The sequence below is a fragment of the Chaetodon auriga genome, chromosome 3, assembly GCF_051107435.1.
Source record: "Chaetodon auriga isolate fChaAug3 chromosome 3, fChaAug3.hap1, whole genome shotgun sequence".
In the NCBI taxonomy this organism is placed as follows: domain Eukaryota; kingdom Metazoa; phylum Chordata; class Actinopteri; order Chaetodontiformes; family Chaetodontidae; genus Chaetodon; species Chaetodon auriga.
Genome location: NC_135076.1, coordinates 13,921,595 through 13,942,939, shown reverse-complemented (window position 1 = coordinate 13,942,939; position 21,345 = coordinate 13,921,595). Strand labels below are relative to the sequence as shown.

General features: G+C 40.7%; 3 protein-coding genes across 4 annotated transcripts; all 3 read right to left on the bottom strand.

Moving 5' to 3' along the window:
- Nucleotides 1–846: 846 nt before the first annotated feature.
- Nucleotides 847–5,233, bottom strand: kcnn1b (potassium intermediate/small conductance calcium-activated channel, subfamily N, member 1b). Its single transcript, XM_076726718.1, has 8 exons — nt 5,146–5,233; nt 4,703–4,798; nt 3,914–4,332; nt 3,585–3,726; nt 2,613–2,723; nt 2,260–2,387; nt 1,985–2,054; nt 847–1,451 (listed from the first exon to the last, which is right to left on the bottom strand). Exons 1-8 carry the CDS (start codon nt 5,203–5,205, stop codon nt 1,164–1,166), a joined length of 1,314 nt encoding a protein of 437 aa, XP_076582833.1. The 5' UTR covers nt 5,206–5,233; the 3' UTR covers nt 847–1,163.
- Nucleotides 5,234–10,356: 5,123 nt separating this feature from the next.
- ccdc124 (coiled-coil domain containing 124) lies at nt 10,357–12,646 on the bottom strand. The gene is made up of 5 exons (XM_076727276.1): nt 12,559–12,646; nt 11,756–11,934; nt 11,251–11,449; nt 11,018–11,123; nt 10,357–10,931 (listed from the first exon to the last, which is right to left on the bottom strand). Exons 2-5 carry the CDS (start codon nt 11,912–11,914, stop codon nt 10,727–10,729), a joined length of 669 nt encoding a protein of 222 aa, XP_076583391.1. The 5' UTR covers nt 11,915–11,934; nt 12,559–12,646; the 3' UTR covers nt 10,357–10,726.
- A 592-nt stretch (nt 12,647–13,238) lies between these two features.
- Nucleotides 13,239–18,648, bottom strand: cluap1 (clusterin associated protein 1). 2 transcript variants are annotated; one of them, XM_076727316.1, is made up of 13 exons: nt 18,554–18,648; nt 17,948–18,021; nt 17,733–17,844; nt 17,269–17,353; nt 16,986–17,165; nt 16,497–16,592; nt 16,005–16,088; nt 15,769–15,902; nt 15,424–15,565; nt 14,939–15,011; nt 14,722–14,832; nt 14,514–14,563; nt 13,239–13,620 (listed from the first exon to the last, which is right to left on the bottom strand). In XM_076727316.1, exons 2-13 carry the CDS (start codon nt 17,967–17,969, stop codon nt 13,444–13,446), a joined length of 1,266 nt encoding a protein of 421 aa, XP_076583431.1. In that variant the 5' UTR covers nt 17,970–18,021; nt 18,554–18,648; the 3' UTR covers nt 13,239–13,443. The 2 variants fall into 2 exon arrangements, with proteins under 2 accessions (XP_076583431.1, XP_076583432.1); XM_076727317.1 differs by having other exon boundaries at nt 17,948–18,016; nt 18,554–18,571.
- Between the last annotated feature and the right edge of the window lie 2,697 nt (nt 18,649–21,345).

The following is a 21,345-nucleotide window of genomic DNA, read 5'->3' as shown; positions in this document are numbered from 1 at the left end:
ACAAAAAGTTTTGAAGTAGTACAATAGAAGTATAGATGAAGTATACATCACCTATGACAGAGTGCAGGATGTGTTTATGTCTAAACTGCTTCTTACACACAGACTAAAATATTAATGTTGTGTAGGATAAGGACACTGAAACACAAAGGAAGGTTTCACAACTATGATGTCCCCAACTAATTAAATCTAAATACATTTTATCTCTATTTTATGTTTCTTAAGATTTGTAAGTTTACAACATAAAAAATACTGATAGAAGGCCCACACAGGAACGATTACAAGAAGCAGCAACTCACCATAAGTAAATTAGGTCTCAAATGAATGAATCATAGATTGTATTTAAATGTTTAAAACTTTCATTTCAACCTTTCTTGTCCTTTTACTGTCCTGCTCTGTTTTTCATGTGTAGAGTTTCACGCATCCACTCATTGGACCTGCCCTGCACAGCCTCTGCCATCAGGGGGACGCAGCTTTTCTCATCACTTTGACAGCCAGTCCAGCATAGGAATCAGACGGAGACAAGCACATTTATGAGACAAGTATTGATAACTAGTAATTAAAGCTGCCATCCAGAATATTTCAAGAACCCTTTCCAGTTCCACAACATTAGGTTTTCACAATTAAGGAATGTGAGAAAGTTGAAACACATGAAAGGCTTATCCTGATGAGATCTGTGAGCAAATGTCCTTGAAAAATTAGGAAAAACTTGTTTCCAAGTTCATTTAATTGTTCAGGAATGAATGCAGTTAGATTGTATAAGATTAGCTGTTTTAACCATAGATGTTACTGACAGTGATATTTATATCAGAATTCTCTGTGAAGCCATAGCTTATAAATGATCTTCCTATGTGGATCAAAGGAGGCTCTATGCACTGCTGGTTGGCTTATTTGTAGGTGAAACCCTCACCCTGGACCGACTGTGAAACTCTGAGCAGAGGAAATGAAGTAATAATGATCTCCCCTTCCTCTAGAATCCCCCAATTGAGGCACTTCCCTTCTCATTGGAGCTGCTCAGTAACTCCCCTGGGTGAATGTGTATAACTGGATGAATGTGTAGCAGAGCACTACTACTAGTACTACAAAAAAAAAAGTGTACATGTTGAGAAAATCCTTCCCAGCATGAAAAAAGGTTGCAGACTAAGAGGAAAACCACTGAGCGAGGACTAGGAGCTGTATGGTGTCTCTGTTGTGGTGGATCCTGGATAGAGCTGCCTGGCAGGGACTGAACAGCACTCAGAGCTCAGGGAGGATGACAGGAAGTGGACCCGACAGGCCAAGTCGTCCAGGAAATCCTTTTGTAGCTTTGTTATTGCTTGAGAAAGCACAACGGGCAGCGACTCCACACTGAGGAGGATGGAGTCCAGTTTCTCCTCCAGACCTACAATCCTCCTGTCCAGCTCCTCGCTACGATGCTGCAGCTCAGACACCAGATCATACATCATGTTCTGAGTCTGGAAAGAAACAAGGAGGACAGTTAAGGGGAGTAGGGAACCTGTTTTTCCAAATTATGTCATAATGCTACATACAGATTAGAAATGTATAACACTAGGATTTTATCTACTTGCTGCAGTCATGGGCTAAACAAAAAGAAAGGTTTGTCAGAGGGGATGTTTGTTGGTGGTGTGTCTATTAATATGGTCGGAAATAACATACATACCAGATATTCTATATTCCAGGAAATAAAAGTAAAGGGAGTCTGATCTAAAAATATATTAAATTAGAATGCATTCTGGAGGCTTCATGTTTCCACAGCACACTTGTGTACGCTGCACATTGGACCATGGCTGGTTTCCACATTAGCTGTGATGTAACAAAATTCTACTCGTACACATGCATGTTAAACTCAGATTTACGGTGAGCGCTTCGAGGGTGAAAACAGCCCTCTGGTGTCAACCTCTGAAGGAACAAAAAGTAAAACATTTTTTTGAGTGGAGATGGACTTTAAGGAATTTTTAGAAATTTGAAAGATAATCCATATACAAACCTTGGCAAGGTCAGCAACTGTATTGGCCTGATCCATCAGTTTCCTTTGCTCCATTTTGACTGTCCGCAGTCTAAAATCAGAAAATCAGAACCAAAGAAGCTTTTGTGCCTGCAATTAAATAAATGTTTGCACAGTTTGTCTTCATTTGAAGCCATAACCAAACAGTACCCATCAATCTTCATATTATTCTTATTCTCATTCTGAACTGCGATGGTAGAAAGTGAATGACTTCTCTGTTTGTCTTCACTCCCTGGTGATGACACATTTATACCTACTGGTGGATGGCTTGCAGGAATTTACGCTGATGGTGGCGTACTCTGGCACGGTCAATCTTCTTGACCAGCTTGGTGTTTTTGTAGATGAGCCACGTCTCCCTTAACACATTTGCTGCTGTGTTTTTTATCTGAGGAGGATATAACAACATGCAGATGACACAGCAGAACAGGAATGTGACGAAGTGTTTTCAATAGCATTTACAGTAAGTGACGTTTGTGTCATCTTTATTGTATTTTGTTTACCTACTGTATCACAAAAAAGGGGCAAAAAAGCAAAAGTAATATTACTGTTCAGACTGAACTACTGTTAATACTAAAAATAACGTAAAATAAATGTGCACATGCAAAGAGACCTTTTTGTAGAGCTGAGTGTCCATCATGAAGTTATGGACGTGTTTCTCGGCTCTGGTGAGTTCTGACTTCCTTGCGACAACAGCGACCACTAAGGCTGTGCAGCCCGCTCCCTGAGGAGGACAGCAGTGCTTACTGACAGTGTGGCGTACTGTGGTAAAGAACGTATCTACTGTGGTTTGTAAAATTACTAACTGTAATATGACAATTGTGAAATAAAGTAAGCTTTGTTTTAGAACCGTTCATAATAATTCTGTTGAGAAAGCTAAAATTATGAATCCTTTCAAATTCAGTCATTCTCTGCATTTGTTGAATGACCAACCAAGATCGACTCTTTTTGGCCCGTGCTCTCTCACTGTCCCTTTCAGTTTCTTGGTTGTTTTCTTTTTCTTTTTGCAGATCCTGTGCTAGTCTCAGCCATAACTATAGTGTCGGAAATAAAATTCTCTTGAGGAAAATCTCCTCCTGCTTCCTCTCAACTGGCTAGCACACTCACTGCCTGAGAAAATGTGAGGATAGGCTCCTCTGGACTGCATGCCATTAATGGTTTCGTCTGATTTCTCATATAATCAGAGCAGTGACAGGCATTAAGAATAAGTATATAGAAACAGCCAGTGTTCTCGCTGATGGTCTCATTTGCTTATGTAGATCATATAGAGGCATCAGTATTAAATTGAGTCTCATTACCTGACTCCCTGTAGTATTTTTAAGTGACACTTATAAAAACAAAACCAATCAAAAACAGTCATGTATAATGCAAGGGTGTTAGCTACAAATATCTTTTACTGTGTTAAAACCTCTCGTCACATAATAACTGCCTTTTTTTGGGTTTTAAATAAATTAGACACATATATTTACATTTCATGAGGTGTATTAGAAAATTATGGCCCAAAAATGTTGCTGTACTGTAGTACACTATTTATAATTACCCTCCATTTGCAGGTCTGGTTGAACTGTGTCTGTATAAATCTCACCATGATTCCTGTCAGCAGGCAAACCCCCTTCCCACAGTAGGTGTGAGGGACCATGTCGCCATAGCCGATGGACAGAAACGTGATGGAGATCAGCCACATTGCTCCAAGGAAGGTACTGGTCACCTCCTGTGCATCATGATACCTGTAGAGACATGACTCCTGGCTATAGCAGCAGCCGATGGAAATCCTAAACACTGAGAGAAACTGTGTCTTTTCTCAGTCATACCAAGTAAGATCTGTTACAAGTAGAGTATCACTGATTTAAGAATAATTGTTTGAATAGCACAGGAATCGCACAAAGCTCTGATGCTGAAGTTTTGAGTTGATACCTCTCACACACACGCACGGTCCATGCTGCGATGATCCAACACGACACACTGAAGACCAGCAGGACTGTGCCGGGGCAGATGGTCATCAGAGTCTTCATGACAAAGCGGGTGTCAAAGCTGATTTTGTTGAGGGCCCCGATGCTGCGGGACGAGGCGTCTGTGAACAGTTTGCTGTGGAGCAGCATGACCCGGCCAATCAGGTAGAGCCGCAGGAACATTGGCACGGAGAGGATGATGTCGACATCGGCGTCCGCTACTGATGCTGTGTAGCTGAAGGCCAGTCGAGTGGTCCAGGTGAACACGTACTGGCCCGGGATCGGATGGATGGCACAGATGAGGAGCTCCAACACAACAAAGAGAATCCGCTCAATTGTCATAGCTATCCTCCAATCATCTGCTCCGTTGTCCACCATGAAGAGCTGTTGAATGAAGTGAAGATTTTAGGGTGATGAATTTGCATACTGAATCCCCCCAATGACTGCAAAAGAATGGAGGAATTTAATGATGCATTTACTTGTTTGGACTGTATTTTTTGTTAATTTCAATATTTCACTTAAGAATTGTTTGCCTTTTTTTATCGATAAGATTTTCTGGCATCTAATCAAACTAAACCAATAGATCATCCACCTTTGTGACTTAAGTTGTATCACAGATCAGACAAACCACATGGTTGATCTGGCCAGTTTTTCCCAGTCAGAGTAATAAGAGAACCCCAATGTTAGGCGGTCCTGGATAACAATAAGGTCTACCACAGGACCTGCATGGAGTTCTCTTAATTCATCCACATACCTGGATTTCCCTTGCATGGTACATCATAATGAGTCCAAGAAGGATAACAGTAGAGAGGCTGATCAGGCCTTTCAGTACATATGAATATATGGATTCCTGGAAGACAAAAACATGGAGAGTGCAGCCTGTTGTGAGGACACACTGAATGACCAAACAAATAAAGTAGGTGAATTCTGTCCACAAAAGGTGTCACTTGGCCCTTTTTTAATATTACAAATAGTGTTATTATGAGAAGTATGAGTTCAGATGCCTGGTGGCCTGATGGTAGAACCTGTCCTTGAGTCTGGTGGTACATACAGCCATGTATCATGTCACCTGGCTATTCAATGTTGGCATAAATAGGGTAATTTAAAAGCTCACATTGATAACAGCCTGCTCTCCTTGTTCAAAGTGTCAAAATGAAATATTTTTCTGAATGAATAAAGTGAGTCTGAAGACAGTACCTTGCTGTAAAATCCCCTCGACAACTCCGTCTCGATCACCATGACAATAATGCCAAACATCCCACAGACCAACGCATAGTCGCTCAACTGTTTCCGCTTCCCAAAGAGAGCTTTCCTCTGACCCAGCCTGTAGCTAATATCCTTGGTCTTCTTTTGTGGGACGCTGCCTTCCTCCCTGGTCTCATCGTTGGCCTTAATGGAATCTTCTCTGATGACTTTGGAGAAGGCGTCCTCCAGGATGGCACTGTGAAGAAGCTGAAGAGGCTGCTGGCCTGAGTGCACATCTGCAAGGCTGGATCTAGACGTGCCGTGGCTGCTCAGCGGCCGCACTGCATCCCCGTTAACTACATCACCAGTTTCCAAGGTGTCAGAAGGTGGAGGAGTGTGTTTGGGTCCACTGAAGTGCTGAGAGGTTGTCTGTAGAAGAAAGTAAGACAGTCAGCACAGGGAATGTAATAAAGCGGGCAACATACTAAACGCTTCACTTCCTTTTATTTATAGACTGGTAAGACAGCTTTCAGGATGTGTTTGAAGATGTACAGGTCATAAAGTTCAGCTATAATCTTGCCATTTGACAAGTTGCCCAACATTTCCCTAAGATTTATTTAAAAATGTCAGGAAATGACCTCCCACTCTGGGTCAGGAAGCTACAGCACTTAAAGAAAATTCATGTACCTGACTCTGTCGCTGTCTAGCTCTCTCCTCCACAAAATCCTGGTTCTCCAGTGAACTATACTGGCTGGTGGACAAGGACTGGACAGTTTTATTACTGGCTGCAGTAGGCAACCTCTTCACTCCAGGGTTGCTGGTTAAGGGGTTGTAAGGGAGGTGACGGCACTTGAGGACAATGGAGGGATCTCCAGATGTCTTGCAGGTTTGATCGCCACTCATCGAGCAGTGAGAGTCTCGCTTTTGACATTGCTGAACCAACAGCGGCTCTTTACCAAAAAGCTCTCTCCAATTGAGGTCTGCTGTGACAGCAGGCTGAGGATGTTGGTGAAGTTCCTGATTTGTCTCAGCACGCTCGATGGAGTTCAGAGGGATGTTGAACAAAGTTGCTTGGCTGCTGTCTTTAAGTTTAAAATGATTGCAAGGCTGTTGCTGCAATATCTCCTTCCGACCTTCTTGGTCACTGCACTGAAGCGTGAAATTATCCAGTGGGTGGTTTGGTGCAGGTTTCAAAAGATCCCTTTGGTTTGTTTGCTGTGGTAAAACCTGGCAAGTGGTCAGAGCTTGGGTGCTCTGAGAGAAAGGCTGGCTGTGTGGTGAGGATGAAAGGTTTCTCTTGTTTGAAACTCTGGAGAGGCAGTCTTGGACAGTGCCCTGTTTTGATTGCACATGAAAACTAGAAGCCTCTGAATGTTGGTGTGCATCAGGACAGGAACAACCACATCTGTCATTGTGGTTTGGATGTCCCACACTGGTCCCTGCTCTCTCTGCTGAGGGTGAATCATCTCCTACGCTGCTAACCTGGCCACAAAGCAGCAGCCAGTCCTGATCGCTCAGCTGTGACAAGGTGAGGTTTCGGGTTTTCAGTGGTGACATCTGGGCTGAAACTCTTGGTGGACTGATTCCATTAGACCTTTCGTGGGGTGAAGATGAAACACAGCACAGACTCGTCTCCTGCGGGGAAGACGATGCATCCACAGAGGTACCAGAGTATCGATCGTGCCTCCCCTCAGGAGAGTTTGTCAGAGGTGATGGACCTCCTGAGGTGCAATGCTCACGGCCCCCATCATGGAAGACTTCACCCGTTGAGTCAAGACGTCGCGTTGCATTGGTGGGTTTAACCAGAATCAACCTCATGGCATCACTGCAGAGCTGAAATGAGGAGAAAGAGGAAAGATGAGAAAGAGAATAATATCCATCAAAGATTCTGAAATATATTTCATTGACTGATCCTATGGTTGAATGCACACAGTATCCATCAGCTGATGTTTTTTTCTCCTTTTTGCTACATAAGGTATGAAGGCTGGTCTGCAGAAGGATTCTCGAATGAGCCAGGAGGAAGAGAAACATCTAAAATTGCAGCCAAATGTTCTTAATTCTTAGAAAAGTAGAAAAGTGTTGCAATCACAGGCAACAGAAGAAACATAAAAACTACAGCCATTTGTGCAGTATTTTAAAACTGTGATGTCTTTGGCCTCAATAATGACCTTTGCTCAATGTGAAATGTGAAACACAGTTAATCAAAAGTAAACATAACAGTGGGTTATTTAACTAATAATACACGCTCCTGTGCTCACATGTGGTGTATTTATTCGAGGTAAAATCAGCACTGTTATAAGAGCAATGATTTGTTTAATCTCAAACTGTGTTCAGCTGGCTATGAATGTGAAACACTGTCAGAAGCATATGAGACCCCCCTCTGATGTCTTAAATCACTACAAAGGTTTAAGTGGATGCAATGACGTGTTGTCTAATATTTGATCATTTTACTGAGAAAACCACAGTGAAAAAGCATCTCAAATTAAGACCTCTCATCAGTGATTATCTTTCAACCACTGAAACCCACTTTTTTAACAAGTACTGATTTATACAGTTATTTTATTTCTAAGACTGATTCTACCTGATGTGCGCCATCTGTTTAATTCATGAAACTCGGCCCTAAAAGATGAATATGTTGCAATCCTGCAAATAAAAAGTGGGCCAACAGCATCAAAGTGTGTTCAATCTGAAATTAACCCCAGTAAATATAGATATTCAAAGAGATCAGCATGAGAACTGTAACAGTTCATCTTAACATGCTTCACACCTTAGATAACATTTTCCATTGGGGCTACTTATTTTCCAAGAGCATGAACCTTAGTATTCCAGATGATGGTCATCTTATTATAAAATATTACCCTTCAAGTGCAAATTAAGATCTCAATTTTTTGAAATTTCACCTTAATAAATAAAAACTAATACATGAACAAATTCCCACTACTACCAATGATCCTTACCTTGTTATTTTTCTCCAAACTTGAAAAAGCAGGTTACTAGAAGGAAATGCTCCCAGTCTGCAGAACAGAAGTGTAACGAGGAAGAAAAGCAGCCTGAGTGGGTGTTGGACAGCGGCTTGCCTCCTCCCAGTACGAACACTTGATAAAGGAGCTTTGGAGTCGCTTTCCTTTGAAAGTAATGATTAGAATTCAACATGAAGAAAGAAAAGGGCAGCAGCAGCTGGCCTGGTAAAGGGTTGCCATGCAAATGGCCAGGGAGTGGGAGGGCGCAGCAACAGGTCAGGATGCAGAAAAACAAAACCTGCAACATCAGACCAGAGTTTTAAGGCGGAACATCACACGCCCAAGCTCAAAGAACTCCCTATAAATTAGGAGTGGAGTGATTGGTTGCTAGGAGAAAGCAAAGGAACTGGTCGCATTCAATGCAAAAAGGAAAATAAAAGGTCAGCTGAACTTGTCATTGAAGCTCTGTGGTTCAAAGGCCTTCCCACAGTCTCTTATCTCCTCCGTCACAAGAGCCTGGCTGGACAAAGGTGGCCATTTTTAAATCTGGTTCTGAATGAATCAAGCCAGTGAGCGCAAGGCCTCCTCAGATGTGTCCTGTGTGAACTAACAACTGTAACAACATGAACAACTTTGCAATCATTCTCTGAAAAGATAGATTGAAAATATACCCGTTGATTAAGTGAGAACCAAGTGTTTTGTTTTTTGACATTTAGGAATGAAGACCTGCAGACATGAAACAAGTCTGATTTTATATTCCCTAATCATTTAACACCTTTAATAAACACTTGCTCTGCATATTTTCCTTTCATTCTCAGGCCTGTGGAGGAGCCTTATTGTGTGGATTTCCCAAATCACACTGCAGATATTTTAGTTTAACTCATTTTACCCTTATGTTACTTACATTTAGGGTGCTAAAGCTCAGTTTTATCCCTGCTTTCTGTCTGTCTGACTGGCATCAGACAAACCTACAAAGGCTTCAGCTTGCTGCCTCAGCAGCTCAGTATATAAATGTTGCTTCGCTGGAGAAAACCTTTGTGACGAACGGCAGCAGTGGACACCATTGCTGGCTGTATAAATGAATACAAAACTAATTCAAAAGCAATGACTGCTACCATGTATGTGTTCAATCAACATCATACATAAAAAATGCTGGAATGTTTAGGGTATAAAAAGCAAACAGGAGGTATTTCATTTTGTTATTGTGTTAACTGGATTTTAGTTGATTTGTTTTAGTAACCACAGACATTTCTCTTAACAGCAGTTTATGACCCAGTTCTGTACTTGGAGTGACTTATAAAGGAGAGTTGCATCCATGCACAGCACGAGCCCACAATTCAAACACAACACCAACAGAGCTCTGAGTGTTTGGATCCCAAGTCTTCTGTTTTCAATCAGTCAGCAAGCCCAGTACATTTATGAAGATAGTAGGACCTTGAAGAGCTAGCTAAAGGCCAAACGTTCTGCAGGAGAAGGGGACCAAATTAATCCACAGTCTGAGGCCTTGAGATGGTTAAAATATTAGAGCTTCTGTCAACCCATAAACGTTGCTGGATCACATCTATATTTCTGCAGTAGAGTTAAAGACAATGACGTGACAGTTTCTATTATTGGTAAAAGCTGATAAAACTGGCCTCTGCTGAGGACAACACCCTAAAACACTGGCAGGGAGGCACCAACTATCCTAACAGGCATTCACAAGGCTGAATAACCAGTAAAGAAATCATACTTGTGTGAAAACTTGCGTGTCAGCATTTGCTCTCTTCCAGAGTTAATCTCTCTACAGTTAATCTCTCTAACTATTTAGCAGTCGAGCCACATTTAGATTGAATGCAGCTGTATGCCTAAAACACACAGTAAGAATATCTTATTGTGCATTCTCTTGGCAAGACTCTTGACACACAACAGTAGATTCAATATTCAATGCCAAACTGTTTTATTATTTAAGCAAGAAGCTCCTTTGAAGAAACTGGTTATTCACTTGCCAAAGAAACTTAAAGGACTGAAAAAAGTCATTCCAGCCATCATTATTTTAAATTTACTATTTTTGCCGATGGTTGGTGAGCATTTTTTACCCTGGACACAAAACTGTAGTCAACTCTCTCCATTGATGACACTTTTGAACTCTGTAACTTCCTCTTCTTTTCAGAACAGGCATCGCACGACGGCAGCAGCTGGCCAAAATGTTTGACTTCAGGGTGTTTGACTTGATGCCTCCTAATAAACGAGCGAGAAGTCTGGCATTTAAAAGCAACAAGAGATGTTGATGATCGAGTGGTGAACTTTAATAAGTTACTCTCAAAATATCTGCCTTCCCACCTCCCCAGAAGTGCTAGAAAAAAAGATGATGTAATTAAAATCATTAGATGATGAAAAACCTCATTCGAGGCCGTGACACAGACATGATGATCAGTTGGGACCTTGACTGGTGGAAAGTCAGCTTTTCCTTGCTAGCGAATGGACCCACAAAGCTGAGTCCTCCGGCGTTGGAGAGACAGTTTCTGGGTAGGTAGTGGTGAAGCTCTCATCAGCACAACTAATTTTTATATGACATGATTTGATTTTGCGATGGAAGTCTCCAATGTGCATAGGCAGACAGTTCTCAGATGGAGTTATGGGGGAAAAGAGTGCATTCACTTTGAGTTGTAGGTGGCAAAGCGTTGGTTCAGAGGGTTCTCTGGCGCCTTCATCCACTCCTTCTTCAGCTGCTGCTTCAGCTGCGACAACCTCATGTTGGGGTTCTCTTTTTTAAGGCGAGGCATGTTTGCCTCCTCATAGGCAGCAAACGCTGCTTTCATCCTCCGCTCTGGGTGATGGTCCAGGTCCACAGGCTCCGTGCTGTAGTCAGGAAGGCAAGACTGTTAACATTCACATATTTTATGGACCTAAGGAACTTTAAATCAAGTACAGGTAACGATCGGGACCTGAGCGCAGCAATGGCGTCTTCTATTGTTCTGGCTTCTATGGTTCCTTCATCAGGGATAATTCTGTTGACGTTCTCCTCCAATGGAGCCTCCAGGTGGCTCTTTTCTGTGGGATGAAATTTTAATTGAAAAATATAAAAGGTGGTGTCATGGTAAAGAAAATGTATTGATTTGATCTTCCAAACAGTGTATTCATTGTATCTCTTTATCGTCATATTCAACCTGAACTTTACCTTTCGGCTTGAGCTCCTGCTGCTCCTTTTGCAGCTGCTCATTCTGAAGCACCTCTTCGATCTGGGCACGAGTCACTTTTCCTCCAGATGCAGTCTCTTTCTGGGATTTGCCTTTCAGTTTAGCAGACTCCTCATCCAGAAGTCGCTGGTTTTCTTTTTTCCTCTCCAGAAGCTCGAGCCTCTTCTTCTCCTTGTCGTCCTGCAACAGCAGAAAGCCGTCTCATCAGACTTTTGCACTTTAAAAATGATGGTGTTTTAAAGTAGTTTGGCCACTACATGTTATAACTTATGCAATTGTTGCACCACTCCGCAAGCCTCACTGATATTCTCCTGACATCACTGAGGATAAAGACTAAGACTATTTACAGCATTCTGTACCAAATACTATGAGGTTAATAAAAATGCTAAAATAAACTCCATATTGCAAATTCTCGAAGCCAAAAGATGCAGCACACCTATGAAACTTCCCACATTTGCACATAACACCACACTGAGAGAAGCTCACCTTTCTCTGCTCTTTTTTGAGTACATGTTTGTCAGTTTCCTGCCACAGAGCATCCTCTTCCTGCTGCTTCTTGCGGGCATCTGCCACTGCCTTGGCCTCTGCCTTGCGGGCTCTGGCTGAGGCCGCCTTAGAGTTCTCGCCCTGGAACTTCTTTGGCATCACAAAGAGCTGCTCTTCAGCTGAGAAACACAGGAAATCCAAAAGAGCTTGACTGACAAGACATCAGGGCTGATGCCAAATACTGATGTAGTCAGTTTTAATATCATTCAATTCAACCAAGCAAATACTTAAAATGATTCAAAACACTACCTAATTTTTTTATTTTTATTTTATTTTTGTCAAAGACTTCTCTTTTTGGTGTTCGTTACCTTGGAAAAAAAAAACTATGTTCAGCGGTGCTCTTCTACGATAGCTGGATGAATAGGTGTCTATCTGAATCTAAACTAATATCGTATAACGTGTGAACAAAGTAACGCAAGCCAATTATTCTTGCTAGGTGGCGACCACAACTAAGCATCAGTTTGAAAATGTGGGTCAGCAAAAACGAGGTTAACGGGCGAGTTGGCAAAGCGAAAGTTTACCAAACCTTTGGTAAATTCTCTATCATACCAACGGCAGCAGTCCTCCCTTGCATGTCCAGTCTAGCTTGTCAGTGTAGCTAGGTAGCTATAGCTAGCTGATGTTAGCCTGATAAACTAGACTGGTTTGCTCGTCAGCCATTCCCTATTCAATTTTGCCGAAATTTAGCTAAGAGGACAATAATCCTAACTGACAAATATTCGAGGACAAACAAGGTTTCATACCAGTTTTAGAGGAAAAACAGGTCGTAAACAGACGACTGCTGATTGTTGTTTCGAAGAGGCATCTGCCACCTCCTCTCTCAAACCACCGCGCACTGTGATGACGTAGCTTCCCCTGAGGCCACACCGCTCAACAAACAATTTTTGGGCACTTATGACGTTATACTGCACTACATTTTAGAGGAAAACACTGTGTTTTTAACTGTGCTGTAGCATTGAGATAAGTACTACTTAGCTGTTAAATTTTCATTAATATCTAAATGTCAAGAAATATGAATTTCTTCCATTTCTTCCAAAACGCAACAACCAAAAGGTCCTAGACAGTAAATTTTGCATCTCGAGTTCATATCTGTTATTACACTTTATCTTGTTGTAACCTGTCCTATTCTATCTGATTTTTTTTTCCCACTTGAAGGAATTTTCTGCCACATATTGACCATCCCAACAGTATAAAACTACCAGTTGCTTTAGAGTCAGTGAAAATATATATATCTCATTTTGATATAATTATGAAATCTAGTTTTTATCTTAAGGCTACAGTGGAGTTAAATGTACAGTGTTTTCCTTCAAAAAACATTAAGTAGAAAATTGTTCAAATTTGAAATACTCATCCTCATTATATGATTGATTGACTCTAAACTGTATGCTGCTGAAATACTGAGTCAAGGAACACAGAAGAGATATTACATTTTTAATATTTTATTGGAATAAACAGTTTACACAAATATTCAAAAATAGGAACTATATTGATACTTGCAATAACAAGGTGATGTACAGGGTGTATGTAATATTTTATGGATATTTCTGAGAAGTAATAAGATGGTCTGATCTGAGCTGGAAATCATCTGTATGTGTGTGTGTGTGTGTGTGTGTGTGTGTGTTCTTCACTCAGAAGTCATTGTCACTCTCTTCCAGCAGAGGTGGTCCCATGCCCCCTCTGGAGGGACGAGCACCCCTGGACACAGGGCCCTCCAGACTGTCATCCTCCAAATCCTTGCTCTCCCCCTCTTCGCCATCCTCATCTTCCTCGTCATCCTCGTCCACATCAATCTCACTGTCTTCAGTCTGAAACAGCAGGCAAGCAGGAACACAGTGGCGACAACAATTACAAGAAGCGATAGTTTTCAGTGCAGTCAAATGATTAAATATGTCAACTTTACTTTCAGCGGCAATTACTCAACACATAATGTATAACTACAACAGGGATGTAAGCACGGACCCAGCTAAAGTCTCACAAACACATCAATCTAATCACTGAATCACTTCTTCGACTGTAATGAAAACACAGAACTGCTTTAACAGTGAATCTGAACTGGGACATGTCCACCTGGAGCCACATAAATGCAGCAACCAGTTAAACCATTTACCTAATTTAAAGGAAAAATCCTTTCCAAATTTCTGCATAAAAACAGCAGTACCAACTTCTGCTCTACCTCATTACTGTATGCACACTCTAATGAGGACTAATGAGGATTAAATCCCTGTCCAATGTGAACCATCTCTTCTGTGTAAGTGAATATCAGAATGGATTTTTCCTTTAAATACACAGAAGAACAAGGAGTGGACTAGATCCTGGTCCTGGACAAACCTTTCCTTTCTGTTGTTTTTTGGCATACAGGTTTGATCTTCTGGAAACAGCTAAAGAGGGCTTTTAAAATACAAGTGAATAACACAGAAAGGTAAGATACAGAACAGAGTCTGAGATGAAATAAGCTATATCAGAGCTGGTGCACAGGACACCAAAAATGACAAAAAGTGAGCAGCATGAAATTCTGTAGTAAGAAAAACAGCACAGAGGGCGCCATCTAGAGTCACTGGGAGCAAAATCAGCAAACAGGTGTTTCATTTCTCTAAGCTGGAACACACTAAGTGAAGAGACACTTGCCACATCAGGCTTAGTTTAAGAAGAAAGAAGAAGGACGTATTGATTGTATTGATGTTGTTATGACAGCACCAACCTCATCGCTGTCACCACCTTGCATGTTCCCAATGAATCGAGCTCCTCTTCCTATGAAGAAAAGAGAAGAAACAGTCAATTTACGTGAAAGGATGTTGTCAGGTTAAGTTTGATGATATGTTTAAGTATATTAAGCACTTATTTTTATGAACCGCAGACACCATATGAAACCAATCAGAATCTTTGAAAGCTCTTCCTTGTCTGTGTACCTGCCATGATGCCGTTTCTTGTGGGCCGTGGCTTCGAAGGTCGACACTCTTCCATGTCGCTGTCTGACCCTTCATCCTCTGGAACGTCCATGTCAGAATCCTCATCTTTCACTGCAGAAAACACCTTTTATGAGCGACGTGTGTGAAATACTAAAAAGCGGTTGAGATTTTGTGACAACTGCTTTGCTTTCACAGTATGTGATATTGGTTGTCTCACAAGAACTCCTCATCAGATCCCTCTCCTCCTCCCTTAATTTGTGCTGCATCATCTTCAGTGTGTTTTCAGCCTCCTGTAAGGAAAGAAATGGACAAATACATGCAGCCTGTAATCCAGAGGGCCGGTGAGAAGTTTACTTTTGTACGAACCTTTATACATCTGTCAGATCCACTTTATTGGAAAATGTCTTGGCTTAGTATAATACAGTAGTAGAACCATGGTTTAACAATAGTTTAAACAGACTGAGAAGGATTGATTAAGCTCTCCTTAGGCCAGAAAGTGAGGCTAAATGTAAGCAAAGTTCTTTATTCCATTCACAGGAAAAACAATTTCCATGTTTTTTATTTGACAATTTCAGATATTTGTGTGTTTCAAACACATTTCTGTAAACCAATACAGGTCTCCGACACGTCTGCTGAGGATTACTGAGGCAAAGTATAAGCATGTTTAAGCAAAATGATGCAAAACCGCACGCACACACGCACCTCAAACCTTTCCTGCTCCAGTCTGTGGTATTCATCCAGCTGAGACTCCAGGAAACACAGGTTCCTGAACTTCTCCACAAAGGTGTCGTATTGCTTCTGCAGGTCTTCCTCAATCTTCTCATATTCATCCATGAAGGCCGGCCTAAAAAAAAAAAGAGAGAGGAATGAAAACAAGCACTCCGGTATGAGCACAGACGTATTTACTTGTAGGTTAAAGTTTTGTTTCTTTGCGAGTCAAAGAAAGAGCTCAATGTAAAGTGAGCAAAGAGTGCAAATAATTCAACTAATTTACCCAAATCATTGAGGAATCATTCCTGTGTGTTACCTGTCGGTTTGTGCACTGACCTGACACTCTGCAGTGTCTGGAGCCTCTTTCGATTCCTCTCCAGCTCCTGCTTCTTCTTTTCTATCTTATTGTCCAGACTGCTTTCATCAGAAACAACGTTGCCCAGCATGTCTTTGGTCTTCTCCACGCTTTCCTTGACAACAAAGCCATGATAGAAAATTCAGAGCCGTTTCATAGATAAAAACAAGTCCTGTATGAATTTTTTAAAATGAGGGTTGTCAAGATAAATACATACTAAAACCTCCTTGATGGAGGCTCTCAGGGCCTTTTCAGTCTCATTGATTTCCAGAGGTCTGGCGATGGCTGCGGTTCTCATTTCCTGTGGGAACACTGAATATGAGTAAACTCCTGCAACACCTACATCACTGTCACTGACATCTTTCCAAACGGACTGCATTACAATTGAGTGACTGTTATCATCTCAGCTTTGGTTCACTGCTGGAAAACAAAGCCACATTATGCTACCAGCCTCATCAGCACTCACAGCGGAATAATCATGCCTTTGTAGACCAAGCTGTTACTATTACAGCAAAACCTTCTCTCTGGTCTGGGTGTAATGCATGCAAAGAAAACCCACGAAAATTTACTCTAAGGGTCAATTCTGAATTTTGACCTTACTGAAGGATTATTATTAACATAATTTTTTTATTACTGTCAAGGATTGTGAGGACTGAGGATCAAGGAAAATGGAAGCAAGTTTGTGTATTATATCTGTGTTTCCCCTCACCCTTAGGTCCACCTCTTTCCCCAGTAAATCATACAGAGATGCTCCTTTAGACGTGACTTCGGATGCTAGTTGCCGAGCTGCTTTAAGGTCTGAAATCTGAAGTGAAGACAGAGGGAGACTTAATCAGCAACAAACAGTTTTCTCTTACCTAGAATTTGATAAAAGGAAGGGAAACAGCAAACAGGAAACTGAACAGAAAACTGAAAAGGCTATATATTTATTTATATAGAGGAAAAAAATACAAAAATACAAAATTAACAGAAGTTAATAAAACCAATGTGATGCCAATGCGGGGCACATTCACATCTGCTAAACTGCACAAAGTATGGCATCTGCTTAATTTTATTTGTCTTAGTTTCCTACAATGACTCAACTTAAATATCACTCTCACTTAAGCTTCTTGGAGCTGATAGTTTATTAAGTAAGCTTATAAATGAGGTCACACATGACATATGCGTAATATAACATTACACAGTGTAAAAAAGTCACCCGTGAGCCGAGGTCGAACTTGAACTTGCTGTTATCTTCCTCGATTCGGTCTCCCAGGGCCATCTGCTTGGTTTTCATGGCGCTGTACAGCACTGAGGTGATCTTCAGCATCTCTCTCACTGCGTAGCCATCAGCCTGGTAGAGACGCTTGGTGTTCAACTTGATATGAGCCTTCGTTGCCTGCAATCGTATGAGACACTGATTAAGACAAACTGACTAACGGCAGGCTTCAATAGCTAAGCGTGATCTGTACATTCTGTGTAAACTTGAGAAAAGACGTCACCATGAACTGGGCCACGGCCTTGATGAAGAATATTCTGTCTGACTCTGTATCTACATCAGTGGGAATGTCCATCTGAGGCTCATATCTACAAGTAATGGGAGAGAGAGAGGAGCAAAAGACAAAGAGCAAAATCCATCACAGTATCCTCCATTCCATGCATAATGCCTATACAGATCTTTGGCTGTTCTACAGTAAGTAAAAACAGACATTTGCTCCAAACTAGGGGCAGGCAAAACAAAACAAAAAATAAAGTACAGAGCAAATGTAGACAATGTACATCCTGGAGTCCATATATTACAAAGTACATTCAATTAATGCCAAACAATGTGTGCAAAAATATACTGAAAACAGAGAACATTGAGTGGCTACTTGCTGATGGATCAGGCGGTGGTGTGAAGTGACTGTCCCAGATTTTAAGATGGGATTTTTTACTTGAATTGGGAAGTTGTTCAGTTCAATCATACCTCTTTACAAGCCATATTAGGATTTCTGCCACTAAAGTGAAATTTGGTGTTCTGAAGTTCTCCATAGATATCAGCCGAGGATAGCCCAAGGCCCTCATCATTTCTGTGAAATCTGTCAAATGAAATTCAACAATTACCACACGTATACAGACACAAAACACCATATCATGTTTATCATTAGATACAACGAGGAGCTGATACGGAGCATCACTTACTTCTTAAGTCTCTGAAGGACATTTTGACCTGAGAGGACTGTAACGTTACAGCGATACATGCGCTGGTTCCTTGTCTGGCGGAAAAGGAGAAAGGATGTCTTTACAGTCAACCAAGCAACTGACTCTGCTCATCAATCTGTCTTAGAGAGTCGGTCAAAGATAAGGATCCAAGGTGTCGTAGTTATGTCCTCTCAAGCAAATCTGTAATTTGGGGCTCAGGTTAACTGTTACATGAACACAGCTGACTAAAAATTCTGATCATCAGCATTTTAGGGTGGCAGAAGCTAAAAAATGATCCTTAGCGTGCGCTAACAGAATCTTTAGTAACTAAACAATTAGGGTATTAATGCTAAATAATTTATGTTTAACCAGCAAACGAGTGTGTGAATGTAACGTCAATGTAACTATCTTTGAAGACCTGTCTCCACATAGCTTAGCTAACGTTAGATTGTGGCTAGATGGAAGTTAGCAAAAAGCTAACGTTTGGTGTAGCCGATGGTTAACAGCAAGTTAGTCTGTTAGCAGATAATATTTTGCTGTAATACCTGGTTAGCGGTTGATAAATGTGGCATATCGTGTTTGTGTGCCTGAAAATGGCTTTGTTACCTGCCGTTGGCGTAGCTGAGCTAGCTTAGCTTTAGTTCGCCTCTACCGCAGATGGTCTCTATGGAAACCGACTCTTGTCTACGGAAGCTTAAGGTGGTCAAAAAGACTGGCGACGACATTTTTGTACAGTGGCACCAAGACCATTGCTTCTAAATTTCTGATAATCGTCATTGGGGTATACGAATTGATTGATGGACTTTGATTAACTTAATGGATTCTCTTAAAGTGTATAATATTTATAATAATAAACAAAGTCATGCAACCACAACAAAATCTATTTTCAGACACTCCCCTTGTTGGACAGAGGGTGGTGCAAGCAGCTTGGATGTTTGTGCATCTTCTTGTTTCCGTTCAGCCTCCGCAGAACTTTCAGGGTTCATTGACATTGAATGTTTGAGGAGGTTACTTGTGTGTGTTGCTGCGTGGCACTGTCTCAGCAGAAATAATGCCACATGCTTTATTTAACCTGCAGGTGAGAAGAAGCTCCACACCACGTTACATTTCCTGTCTGCCATTTTCTCATGTCACATAGGTATTCACAGTCATGAGACAAAGGCCAGTTAAAATATATAACTTCTGAATCAACAATCCAAAGACAGAGGTTGAGCCTCAGCTATGTTACATTTAACTTGATCTGGGTCAAGGGCTTAATGATGATCCTATGAAACACTTGTTGGGGAAGCACGATCCAACACAGCTCCAAGTATGTTGCAAAGGTGCTGTGGATAAAAAGTGCCTTGTTACACTTATCAGAGGTTGATGAATTCAATGGCTCAGGAGATTCAGACACAGGTACAGGATAATCACCTGCCTCACCTCCTTGACTCGTTGACTCGACTTTTATTGGGACCTTCAAGTTAAGTCAGGAATCAATATTTGAAAATCTACTTTCAATAATTTTCAGGTTCAGGTTTGGTGATAATTCCAGCTATTTTGGCAAGATATCATTTGTAAGCTCATCATTCCCATCAGTTTCCACTATATATTAACACCACAAAGAACATTGAATCTTAGCACTCAAACCCTTGTTCAGTTCTGGAAAGCATGCAGAAACTGAAAGGATAACATATCCCTTCACACACACAATATGCCGAGTTCTGTAATACCATCAGGCTTAAAATCCTTCTGCCAATAAGTAAGAGGGCTTTACAAACGTGTCTCTGACTCTTTTACTTACATCATCACAAACACACACACACACACACACACACACACACACACACACACACACACAAAGTCTGCACAGCTCAATCACTCAAATTAGAATTTATCATGAGCATTAACAAAGCCATCATTGTGGATGAGAAATTGTTTTTAATGTCTTGGCTGGTAAAATAAGGTTTAAATAAGATTTTAATTATAAATAAATAATAGTTTGAACTAGAGATTATCCTTATGTTAACATTAAGAAAAACTATTGAAATGGACTAATGTGCTAATCACTAACATGATTATCAGCATAACATTTTGCATTTGCTGCAGGTTTCAGAAGACATTAGCAGCATGCAGCCAAGTATTTAAGGTAAATATTTCAACTAATATAAATTTGTAATCACAGACATATTGTCTGGGGACTGAAGAAAAAGTTGACAGATGAGAACATTTACTAACTTCTGAATGTCTGAATACTGCTCACATTTAGAAATTTTTAATTCAAATTTGATGGCTAAACATGCTAATGACACTCTATATTAGTATCCTGACACAGTTGTTGCATTACTTTAAGAAAAATGGAGCTGCAGGAAAGCAGCAAGCACAATTGGTTGTAGCAAATCCAAAAACAAACCAAAAACCGAATGCACACATTCTGACACTAATAAAAAGCATGTTGACTCATTAAGAACTTGCAGCCCGTTAATGCATTTTAACTAATCTATAAATCATTCTTAAACAATGTATCAACCATAGAAACAACATTAGTTATCGCTTTCTAGTGATTAAAGTCATTTAAATTAGGCTATTACAAAGACTCCTCTGAATCAGCCTGTAGCCCTATTTAGGGATCGCATTCTCAAGTCTCACCACAACCTGAATCCAGACAATCGGATAATAAAAAATAGATGGGAGGATGTAAATATACTATAAGCAGAGTGTGAGGCAGATGACTCCCTGTTTTTGAATATCAACCACTTTCTGAAATAAAACCAGGTTTTCAGTTTCACACAGCAACAGAAATGTTTGTTTTTAATCAAAAATCAGTCTCCTCCTTATAAGGACATTTTCTTGTGATACATAGATTCTATTGCAGAGTTCTAATCTATTCAGGCCTTACTGGGACATCACATGCAACATGTACAAACTCAAGCTGTAGACTCAGCAGCTAATCACGCATTCATCTGGTTCAGCGACAAAACACATTCTTGTGTTTTTGTTGGTGAAACTTAGTGAATGTTTACTGAAAGTTATGACTTCAAATACTTTCTCTCAGTTCTGGTCTGATGGTGATGACCATGTAAGTACAACCAACTGTTTTATCCTCTAAACTTTGCGCTGTTCATGCCTCAATGTTATTAATGTATGCATACAGTGCATATGATTGGCTTAACTGGTTTGAGTGTGTAATTAGTGGTCCAAATAAAACAACAGTATTTTTACTTTTGTACTACTTGGTTATTAGAACAGTTTTTGGCTTGAAATCCCATACAGCATGCAACTGAGCATGCAAGGTAATGCTTTGCACTTTGTGTAAGAACGTGTTCAAAGGTCTTTTAGTCAGTTGAGCACACTGAAACTGTTATGAGGACATAGTGAAACCAGCTATGAGACAGTGTATTTTTATTTGAACTCAACTG

Bases quoted from the DNA above. Each gene is read 5' to 3' on its own strand.
- kcnn1b (XM_076726718.1), bottom strand. From the start codon at position 5,205: ATGTTTGGCATTATTGTCATGGTGATCGAGACGGAGTTGTCGAGGGGA. The intron at 4,799-5,145 runs GTACTGTCTTCA...TTTGTCTTCCAG, and splicing joins CGAGGGGATTTTACAGCAAG to GAATCCATATATTCATATGT. The intron at 2,724-3,584 runs GTGAGATTTATA...TGTCCTCCTCAG, and splicing joins GCCTGCTGACAGGAATCATG to GGAGCGGGCTGCACAGCCTT.
- ccdc124 (XM_076727276.1), bottom strand. From the start codon at position 11,914: ATGCCAAAGAAGTTCCAGGGCGAGAACTCTAAGGCGGCCTCAGCCAGA. The intron at 11,450-11,755 runs GTGAGCTTCTCT...CTGCTGTTGCAG, and splicing joins TCAAAAAAGAGCAGAGAAAG to GACGACAAGGAGAAGAAGAG. The intron at 11,124-11,250 runs GTAAAGTTCAGG...TTCATCCCACAG, and splicing joins GCAGGAGCTCAAGCCGAAAG to AAAAGAGCCACCTGGAGGCT.
- cluap1 (XM_076727316.1), bottom strand. From the start codon at position 17,969: ATGTCCTTCAGAGACTTAAGAA. The intron at 16,593-16,985 runs GTGACTTTTTTA...TCTTCACTTCAG, and splicing joins AGTTCGACCTCGGCTCACGG to ATTTCAGACCTTAAAGCAGC. The intron at 13,621-14,513 runs GTTGGTGCTGTC...CTGCTGTTTCAG, and splicing joins AAGGTGGTGACAGCGATGAG to ACTGAAGACAGTGAGATTGA.